The sequence below is a fragment of the Triticum dicoccoides genome, chromosome 3B (assembly GCF_002162155.2).
Source record: "Triticum dicoccoides isolate Atlit2015 ecotype Zavitan chromosome 3B, WEW_v2.0, whole genome shotgun sequence".
Taxonomy (NCBI): Eukaryota; Viridiplantae; Streptophyta; class Magnoliopsida; order Poales; family Poaceae; genus Triticum; species Triticum dicoccoides.
This window is the reverse complement of record NC_041385.1, coordinates 26,590,076-26,601,258: the sequence shown is the minus strand read 5'-3', so window position 1 is coordinate 26,601,258 and position 11,183 is coordinate 26,590,076. Positions and strand designations below refer to the sequence as shown.

The 11,183-nt window shown below is 48.1% G+C and overlaps 1 protein-coding gene across 1 annotated transcript; it reads right to left on the bottom strand.

The window, feature by feature from the left end:
- Positions 1 to 9,790: 9,790 nt before the first annotated feature.
- Positions 9,791 to 10,608, bottom strand: LOC119274500. The gene has a single exon (XM_037555205.1). The coding sequence runs from the start codon at positions 10,534 to 10,536 to the stop codon at positions 9,961 to 9,963; it is 576 nt and encodes a 191-aa protein (XP_037411102.1). The 5' UTR covers positions 10,537 to 10,608; the 3' UTR covers positions 9,791 to 9,960.
- Positions 10,609 to 11,183: the final 575 nt, after the last annotated feature.

Below are 11,183 nucleotides of genomic sequence, written 5' to 3'. Positions count from 1 at the left end.
CCGTGTCAAGGGTCCGATAACACAACTTACTACCATGATGAATGGTGATGGAGGATGCAGATGCAAAGGAAGATAACACCTTCTCAGATTTCACCCTTGGCGGGGCCAAGGAAATAAAATCTGGATGATCGACCGAGAGACATTTAGCACTCCGCTTCTAATGTTCTCCTTGATGTGCTAGTGTAACCCATTCATAGATATGGTTTGATATTTAGAACATCAAGTAAAGGGTCGGACTTCGGGAACACAAGAATCCATAAGGAACAACTAGGGAGGTAAACCCTACGAAATCCTTATAGGGAGGTGGCCAACTTCTTTAATCAAGATACTACAATAATAGGTCTCTCGGCTGGGTGGTGCTGGCCTCGACACCCACTTTACCGGTTATCGAGGGACCAATATTATAGTTCTTGGGAAATGTTCCAAACCATCATATCTGCCTGAGATTCAGATCTGGTTGGTGTCAGGATATCCCAGACTCATCAAGTCTAGAAGAAAAATGAAAGTTTGCAACGCAAATCGACGAGATAATGTTGCAGGATTCTCGGGGAGTGAGCTGCGATAGTAAGCTCCAAAACATGAGCTGGTTCTGCTACAACATGTGAACACGCTGTCCCAGACAAACATGACCACGTGGTAGTCTTATAATAAAACACTACCGAGTTCAGGAGGGGAAACCATCATTAAGGACATCGAAGTCTCCACGCGTGGAAATCCAAAGAGTTCACCTTGGACAGACTCCTTTATCTTTGAACAACTCAATCAGTGGCTTGGTGTGCTAGGATATACATATAGCATGGAGGTTGCAAATCTCCAGACCACAGAATACTTCGCACGTGTGCATGACTGATTTGGGATGATTCCAGAGGAAGCAAAACTAACTTTCTCAAATCCACGGCGGCAACTTGCATCAGATGCACATGTATAAGAGTAAGTCACTTCTTTCATCCAAACATATGCTTCATGAGCTAGCATGAACAAATGCTTTCAGAAGTTTCCAACACTAGCTTAATGTTCAGCAAAATTATGGAGAAGACAAGGATGTTGTCAATGGGCTCAACAACAATTCATCTGGGTTTCCTTTTAAAAGGAATTCCATAGTTAAGTGAACAAGTGATAGCATTGGTCAGGCCAAAGATGTAATGGTGTATGCTCGAGGGATCAACCACGAACAAGACAACATTACGAGCATCATTGGTATTGATTTGATTTGACGATAGCCCACACTCAAATCAAAGGATTGATAAGGCAATAGGTCCAGCAACTGATCACAGGGACCAACCGATGAAGATATCATCTTTCTTCAACACACACTACACAAGAATATCCCTTTGAAACGAACTAAGTCAGGCAAGCTTTTACCTTCCAACTCTCCAAGTTGTTGTCTAGCTTAACCAACTAGCTCAGGGATATCTAACACCGATTCTTGGAGAGAAGGTGGTTCACAAGAAACCAACTTGATCACGAGCTCAACATAACGGTCAGGTGACGACCTGGTAATACTTCCGAGAAGATCTTCGGAAATCACGAACCACCGATATGTTACTAAGCTCGAGAACAATCTTGCTTTTCAGGGCAAGATGATATGATCAAATGAGCGAGGACTTGATAAAATCCTAACTCATCAATCAAAGAGTGCACCAGGAAATAAGGACTAGGTAGCACGATCAATCTTAGAATGGTGATTCAATAACCAACATACTAAGAATAAGATTATTGTCCATTAACTACCCAGCAATGGGGTTGCTAGGAGTATTGAGTTCACACACCACAATTCATTTGTCGGTATTCCGGTTGCATCAACACGAGGGCCGAGGAATGAGCAATGATGGCAAGAAGTATCACTGTACCAAGAGTTCATAGGATGGTATGCAATTCCTATAACAATCCCGATATAAAAATGGTAATACTTCAGGGTAGAACAGGATCAAAGGCTGGATTAGCAATTTGATCTGCGGGGCACAACTTCTTTGACCCAATCCTGGATATGGAAGAGGTACTGGAGTTTGTTTCTCCAAGTCATTCAGGACAGAATGGCTTGACGGACCACAAGAGTAATAGGCATCGATAAACGAACGCACGCATACTCTTGACTATCAATTGATAGACGAGGGTCAGAATGCAACTAAAGAGAACAACTCAAGGAACATATAATTTTCTGAGTTGTAGATGCATAGATTAGTATGTCGAACCAAGTTCAACATATTTCTCCCGGATAACCCATGCAGAAAGGTAGAACTGGCAGAGTCACGATTTATGAATGGAGAACTCCTCAAGAATAATCCTGTTGTGATATTTCAGTTCAACGAGGAACTTCTGCCATAAGTAGTTCATGGTACCTGGAAGAAGAAGATACCACGGGCTTCAAGGACTATCGCAAAGGTTACTAATAACCTAAGGGAGCTAGCAATTACTATCGACATGAAGTAAGTAGAATGAATCTCGGGTTCAAAGCCCAAGGAATAGAATACCTACTACTAAGTGGCATCACGGGATGCTTTCGAGAATAAAAGCCAGAATCATCACACTGGGACACAAAACATGGCTAGACTACTAGATGATCCCCTGAGACACCTAGGGTCATAGTAATAACTCTAACATAAAGGTTGAGGCGGTAGAGTACCTCAACTCAACAATTTGTGTGATTAATCTGACCAAAGGCACATCGGAAACAGGAGGAAGGGATTTGCAAATGCATCAGACTGTTTGGAAACCTGGGATGACTCGGACAGCATAACGGCTGTAAATGCTCAGAAAGATTTGAGACATTCACAAAAATGGTGGCATAACCACTCAGAAGCACAATATCAAGGTTTCGAGATCAACAATTAACATACGGAAGTAGTAGGAGCTAAACTGAGGCTTGAATCAACAATCTTATAAGTCTACGGATTAGTAACACGTGATCCTAATAGAAAGAAGAGATAGCCTAATTCTTAATCCCCGTAGAAGAGAAGATGATGACTCAGATCAGAAGGCCATGAGGTATAAGGAGTAAAAAGAGCCTTACGTTCCATCCCACAATCAATTCCCTTCTATAACTAAAGAATTTCTAAACTCAACTTCGACCAGTTTGGCTTGGTAATCCTACAGGCAGTCAAGCTCTGATACCAACGCTGTCAGGACCCCGACTCAATGCCACATCGATCTAGCATGTAACACCTCATATCACTTTGCGGCCTCACGCACGGTATTCCCACGGGTGTCGCCTTACCTTAGCCCGGGACCGTTTGCGCCTTTTGGCACACGTATATGACAGTGTCGCTAGCATCCATATGATAAGGAGCCCGGGCTGACATGGCTAGTCGTAAACCCAAAGTGGCACAGACTTACAGGGACAGGCATCCATGACCCAGCATCGAACGTGTCGGTCATCAGCGAGTGAAACCAGGCTGTAGCACTGGGCTAGCAGGACTCCGGTGAACCGGGCTGTAGCGGGCTAACAGGACTCCGGTATTCATCGCGTGACATTTCCCCGAAGGGACAGACACAGGAACGAAGAAGGACACATGCCGGCCAGCCTAAGTGTTCCGGAGCAGTAGCAAGCTACCATGGCTCGGTGGAAACACTAGGAGACATTTCCCCGTAAGAGAGGCTACTAAAGATAAACAACTAGATGGTCAGATCCCACACATACCAAGCATTTCAATAACATACACACAATATGCTCGATATGTGCAATACAACATGGCATCACAAAATGACTCTACGACTCAAGTAATTTATTCAATAGGCTCCGAGGAGCGAGATATTACAAACATGGGTCTCATGACCCAACACTCAGAGCATACAAGTCAAAGCACAAGCGGAAGCTATCATGTCTGAGTACAGACAACTATAAATGAAAAAGGCTGAGAAGCCTGACTATCTATCAGATCCTGCCGAGGGCACAAGATCGTAGCTGAGGTATCAAGCTAAACGTCGAAGTCCACGTGAAACTACTAGCGAGACCGAAGTCTCTCTGCAAAAACATAAAATAGGCAAACGTGAGTACAAATGTACCCAGCAAGACTTACATCAGATCTATCTACACATGCCTCATTATCAACAAAGGGGATGGTGGAGTTTGACTGCAGCAAGCCAGCTTTGACTCAGTAGCTAACCTGAACTACGACTGCAAATAACTTTTGAGGTGGCGCACACGAGTCCACATATTCACCATATCAATACACCACTATGGATCCGCTCTCGTCTCCCTACGAGAACGCCATCCATAGCACTCACGCTTATCTTGCGTATTTTAGAGTATCCACTTTCACTTGTCTATGAACTGATATAAGCAACCCAGAAGTCCTTTTCCGCGGACACGGCTATTCGAATAGATGATATTAACCCTGCAGGGGTGTACTTCTTCATACATGTTTCCACCACTTAGCGTCTGCACACGACATGTGCTCGGCAGACTTCAAGCGAAAGCCGACGTGGGTGTAGACCACGACCTACCTAAACACTCAAGTCTCTAGTCCAGGTTTATCGCCTATTCGGGTTCCATCCATGAGGAGATCCGGCCGGAGTTTCGCTCACAGCCCCAAACGATGTGAACAGGGTTCCGTGACACCAAACGGGTGCCCGGTTTACCCGGCCACGTGCCTACCGCATCACAGCCCACCCCTACGGTCAGCGCTGTCCACAGCCTCCAGCATACTACAAACACCAGAAACTACTTGCAACTCCTGGACAGAGGACAAGGGTGATTAAGAAGCCGAGAGGGTCCATTGGTTTCGGGCCCAATGCATGGTAGTAGCTGAATCATGGATCACAAACACAGAACTCAGTTCCTGAGGACGGCTGCAATGAGACAACCCACCATGTACTCCTACATGGCCTCTCACCGCTACCTTTACCAAATCGTGTTCACACACTTAGCTCACACACAGTAGGACATGTTCACACACCTCTGATTCATCCCCGATGAATCAGACCTGACTCAACTCTAAGCAGTAGCAGGCATGACAAACAAGCATGAATGAGTAGGCACATCAGGGCTCAAACAACTCCTACTCATGCTAGTGGGTTTCATCTAATTACTGTGGAATGACAGGTCATGCAGAGGATAAAGGGGTTCAGCTACCGCAGCAAGTAACAAATATGTCGTTGTTGTCCTAATGCAGTAAAAGAGAGCAGGAGCGAGAGAGTAGGATTGTATCGGAATGGACAAGGGGGTTTTGCTTGCCTGGCACTTCTGAAGATAACATTGAGTCTCCATCAGTGTCAACGATCACATCATCGATACAACGTCTATCGAGGGGGAACAACACCGGCAAACAGAAGGAAACACAATCAATGCAATGCACAATATGATGCATGCTATGACATGGCAACATGCTGGTGTTTTGAGCTAATGCAACTAGCAACAGATTAAATGAAGTTGGTTTGAATATAAAATTCAAATTCAAACTCCATATGTGATTATTCAAATGCCATTCACTTCATTTGCCCTAAACAGTAGTGATAAGTTGTTCTAACATGCATGAAAATGGTACAGATGGATTCCTTGAATTTTTCTGATAATTTTTCATATATAATTTATTTAATTTGGAGTTACGGTTAATTTTCTATGATTTATTGAAGTTTTAGCTATTTTCTGAAATTTTCTGATTATTTAGAATTAAAATAATTCCAGAAAATGAATTATGGCGTCAGCATGACATCACCTTGACGTCAGCAGGTCAACAGGGCGCCCCAGGTCAAACCTGACGTGTGGAGTCCACACGTCAGTGACACAGGGACTAATCCCGCGTTGACCCGGGCTGGTTAGCTTTGACTAAGCCCTGGGGCCCACTTGTCAGCGTCAGTAGGTGGGGGGTTAGTGGCTAATTAACTAAGCCACGTCAGCCCGCCGGAGTTCTGGCCGGCGGCGACCATTAGCGCGGCGGCGAGAGTGGTTTTGGCCACTCCGGCGACCAAATGGGCCGCGGAGGGCATCTAGGAGGAGCTGGGGACGAGCCGAAGCTCCTGGTGGAGTCAGTTGCGCTCGGGGCGGCCGGAATCGGTGCCGACGGCGAGCGAGGCGGCGGCCGAAGCTCGGGTGAGCTCGGAGTCGGCGTTAGGGAGCGCAGCAGAGGGTGCGGATGGGTGCTATGGCCTCCTGGGGGTGCACTGAGCACGGCTGCGTGCTCGGTTGCAGTTCTAGGCAACCGTGGCTACGGCGGCGACATGGCCGGCGGCGAAGAGCTCTCGGCTCCGGTGGTTGATGCGGCTAGGGGGCGAATTAGACAACGAGGCATGGGGGAAACGATGCAGCGGCTCACCGCGGTTCTTCTGGTGCTGCTGGCGAGGCAGGGGAGGCACGGGGTCCGGCGAATCGACGGCGGGGATCACCGGCACCCGAGGTCGGAAACGGTGGCGTTGGAGATGCAGCAGAGCTTCTGGCGCCGTGTGACTCGATGGGGAGGACGACGACGTCGGGGCGGAGCTCGGGATCACGTCGGAGAGGTGGGGCAGTGGCTGTGGGTGCGGGGTTACGGCAGCGTGTCCATGGAGGCTTCGGCCATGGCGGGGAACGGGCGAGGAGAGGCGTAGGGGGGGCGAATGGGGTGTCGGCGGGGTCGGGGCGACGACCAGAAGACGATCCACGCGGCGCAACGGCGACCAGGGCGATGCAGAGAGGCTGGGTGGTGCGTGGCGAGCTCGGGCGCGCCATGCTCACCTCCCTGCCTGCTCTGGCAAGGGGAAGCAGCTGGCTGGCACGGGCCAGCACAGTGCTGGGCCGGCTGGGCTGGGCAGGTAGGTCCAGGTAAGTTCTACTCCTTTTATTTTTTTTCTGTTCTGTTTTCTATTTTGTTCTGTTTTGTTTTAGTTTAGTAAAATACTAAACCATTTTAATAAATTCTGTAGTTTATTATGTGGCTTACTAAAATATATACAAAGCCACTCACAAACTTCCAGAATTATTTGGAGTCATATTTAATATATATTAAATATAAATCCAAAGCAAACAGTTATTGGATTAATTCAAATGGCCAAAATAAATATCTCTGTGACTCCAAAAATATTGGTTTAAATTTTACCTCTCACCAATATTTCCATGGAATAACAGGAACATTTTTTTGGACTCATTTGATGAAATTTAAATGTTGGTTATTTTTAGAGGTCTTCTGAGGCTTTAAAAATTCCTCAATTCAATTTCATTTGAATTTAAACATGATGCTCACATGAGGTCTAGCTTAGTGCATTACTAGAAGCTAGGGATGTGACAAGCACTACCAGTCAGCTGCACCTGTACCACTACCTCACAGCGGCCGAGATGGTAGTACGTGCCCGGCCGTTCCCGAACGGAACCGACAGCCCCGGCCGGTGACTGATCGGAGCTCGCGGGGGCCTGTCTGGTACGAAGCCGAATGATTATGGCATCATCATGCGTGGGCGTGATCACCACCAGCAGCAGCAAAGTCGAATGTAGCCACTTGACAAAGAAAACAAACAACGTACGGGTGGTTCTTCCGTAAAGAAAAGAAAAGTATATGTGTCCGCTGTGCTCCGAGGGAGCGAGGAAAGGCGGGCGGGCGGGGCGGCCATTGCTGTGGCTCTCGGCCCGGTTGGCGTTGCGGGGTCCGCCCTTTGGTGCACGGCAGGAGGGGGCAAAGGCAACGGAGCGGACCGGATCGGCATCGGCGGCACGCTGCGGCGGCCGTTGTGCGCGAAGAACCAGCGAAGCCAACACCGTCCACATGCGCCGCGTCACCGAGTCAGTCCCGTGCTGCCGCCGCTTTAACCGTTCGCACGTCGCCGCCGGCCTGCCTGCCTGCCTTTCCCGTCCTTCGCCGGAAACAAGATCATGGCTCACAGGCAAAGCTCGCCGGCCTAATTAATTCCCTAGCCAGCAGTGCTAGATCCTGCTTTCCCTGTTGTTTCTCACAGGGAAATTTTGCCCATCCATCAGACGCTGCTGCATATGAGGGTTTCTTTTTTTCTTTTTTCCTCCTCCATGCTGCCGTGGCTGCTTTGATTGCAGCTTTTGTACTTTACCCTGCAGTGGCCGAACCCTCCAGGGCAAAATCTCATCTCAAAATACCAGATTTTTACCTCATATGAGATCTTCAGTGCAACCAAATATCGTCGACATTATTGCACGATTAGACGGTGACCTGTCACGGGAAGGGACAGCTCCGAAAGAGATCCGAGCGAGGGAAGACGACAGGCACCACGTCATGCCCAGTGCTCGAATACAAAAAATAAATGAGCCCCCTGCAAAAAAAAAACAAAAAAAAGAGAAAATCAAGCAGGGGCGATTCCACGCTGTCATGCAAACCCATTTTTAAAGTGCCATTGACGAGATTATTAGCCGTCGAGCAACAGCTAACTTTGGCGAGAAATACGATCCAAGGTTTCTTGTCTGGATGCCCCAATATTTTTCAGAAGTAGGAGTAGTTCAATCAGTCCGACACTATGACACGACACAACATGTTTCCACGAGAGTTTCGTGACAAATTCGATGTGTCTACATTACTTAAATGAGACGGCAGATATGAATATGAATGAGTTTATTGTTTTTCTTTTAGCTGAATGAGATGAGATGAGAGTTTTTTTTTTTGCGAGGAATGAGATGATAGTGGTTACACCTTGCAGATCGCTTGTATTATATGGGCTGTACAGATACGAGCAGAAAAAAAATCCCGCGCAGCTTGGCAGATGCCCTTATTTTACAGGTCAACCGTTCCCGCCAGAATTATCCGGTCCATCTAATACATATCCATGTATCTTTTTTTACTCATTCAAGAATAAACGCTGGAGATTTGCCAGCCTATCTTTTATATAAAAGTAAAGAAACGTGAGAAACACTAGAAGCTTCTGATTTTCCAATCCATCTGGGTGGGCAGTTGAATCACATATCCTTTTCTTTTCTCAGTGTTAATATTTAGGTTTGTCATGTCATTAAGTTATGTCAACGTCCAACGTGCAGGCACCATATCATTTTGAACATTCCCATCAACGGCCACAATCCGCATCTGCTTTCCACTCATACACTCATTCACATTATATTAGTACTAGCATATTTTTCTTGGCCAAAATAGAAGATACTTTAGCGGGTTTATTTACCATTTCATTCATAAAAAAGAATTTATTCCAATCGCAAAAAAAAAAGAATTTGTTCCAAGAAGAACATAAATATGAAACAACTTCTTCTGGAATCCAGGGAGAGTTTTTTTTTTCTTCAGATGATTTTTGCTCTCTCTACATCATTCATTCGAAGCAACACATTTTTCAGGTTTCTTCCCCACAGCCTCCCGCCGGCGCCGGCGCCGATCCGTCCCGTCTCCGGTGGCCTTAGGCCCATGGAGACGGAGTGGATCTCAGCCCTTGTCGGTGGGAGGGCTCCGTTTTTAGATCTTTTTTCAAGCTTTATTAGGGTTTGTATCCTGCTCAGGAAGGCGAGACGGCGGCGGCTCCCTGAAGATGGAATAAAGGTCTCCCCGCCTAGCCTCCGTTCCGGTGATTCGTTTAGAATCATCGATGGGCGTGTGGAGGTGTGTCTCCGGCGGATCTGTCTTTGGTGGATTTGCTCGGATCTATTCATCGTTCGTGTTCGTTTGTGTGTCCTCGGGTTGGATCCTTTTGATCTACACTCTTCATCTGCGACGGTTGCTGTTCTGGTGCGTTGGTTCTATGGAGCCTTAGCACGACGACTTCCCGACTGTCTACTACAACAACGTTTGCCCGACTCCCGCGATGGAGGGGCGATGACATTGGCGCGCCTTCGGCTCGCTTCAGTGCTTGTAGTCGTCGCTAGATGGTCTACGGATCTGGATGTAATTTTTTATTATTTTCAGTGTTCGTTGTACTATCATGATTGAAGATGAATAGATTGAAAGTTTTTCCCGAAAAAAAAAAAGTTTCTTCCCCACAGTTTTTTCTTCCTTCTTGCATCTAGAAACTTTACATCCCCGAAGGTTAAAAAGGGTAAAGCTAAAGTTAGCCAAAGGTAAAAAAGAAAAGGCTAATCCATTCACTGATGACTGATCAAACGGCGGGCATGGTCTCCTGGCGAAGCACGGCGAGATCGGACGGCCCGAAGGACTCGTCGCCGAAGCCGAACAGACCGGCGTCAAAGCCGTCGTCACCCCACTCGGCTGTGGCCGCAGCAGCCGCCACGGCGGCCTCCGGTGAGTAGGCGACGCCGCCGAAAGCGTAGGTGCCGTCAATCTCGTCCTCGAAGCCCCAGATCTGCTCTCCGAACACGCCGGCGGGCTCCTCCGGCTCCCAGCCTCCGGCGTCGTCCGACGAGGAGGACGCCCTGGCGGCCGGTGGCAGGCCGAGCTCGTCGTCCGAGGCCTCGAGCAGGAACCCCAGCTCTGGCTGCGGCGGCGTCAGGTCGTCGGCGCATATCTCCTCCTCAAGGCTTCGCATAACGGAGGCCAGGTCGCCGGCCGCCGCGGCGTCGGTGTCGTCGTCGAGCAGGTCCAGCAGGTACTCCGGCCTCATCCTCTTGGCGGCGTCAGCCTCCGCGGACGAGAGCGCTTCGAGGTCGGCATCCCTGGCCCTCTTGTTGTCGCCGGCGTACGAACTCAGCAACAGAGACGAGGAGGAGCTCTCCATGGCCGATGCACAGACTATACTTCCTTCTCTTTCCCTTCGCCTCTTTGCTTCGGGTGCAACGGTCGTGAAGCGCGCAGGCATATAAATAGTGAGCCGATCGGTCTGAGTTGACAAGATAATTGACACACGAGCGGCCTGAATGATTTTCTTTACAGGCGAGCGCATAACGTGTCCTTGTCGACGAGTACAAGTGTGCAATTACCTATGGAACATGTATTGATGCGTTCGTCTCTTCACGTTATTAAACAAACGATTCACGCGCATGCAAGGGCACCTCAATGAGGAATCAATGGACCATTGGAGCCAGGCGCATACAAATATCATTCGATTTTTTTTTACAAATATTGTTAAAGCATCTATAGCCGGGCGCCTTAATCTGGATCCAAATGCTGGGGAGGACAGACCGGTCGCTAACCGGTAAAAAAAAGGGACAATTCCATTCTTGCCCTAGTTGGTTCCCACCCCCGGGTTTTGCCCTTACTTTTTGGGCATGCTCAGTTTTGCCCTTAGTTTTTCCCCTCCGTCAGCTCGAATGCCCTTCTGTCACAGCTCCGCTTGGTCAGCACCGTTTGACCGTGACGGCTCGACGTTTTGGACACATTTGCCCCTGGGTTTGATACCCCCCACCTGTTTAGTCGTCTTCTAGC

Excerpts from the sequence above, each read along its gene's own strand:
- LOC119274500 (XM_037555205.1), bottom strand. The coding sequence starts at position 10,536 with ATGGAGAGCTCCTCCTCGTCTCTGTTGCTGAGTTCGTACGCCGGCGAC.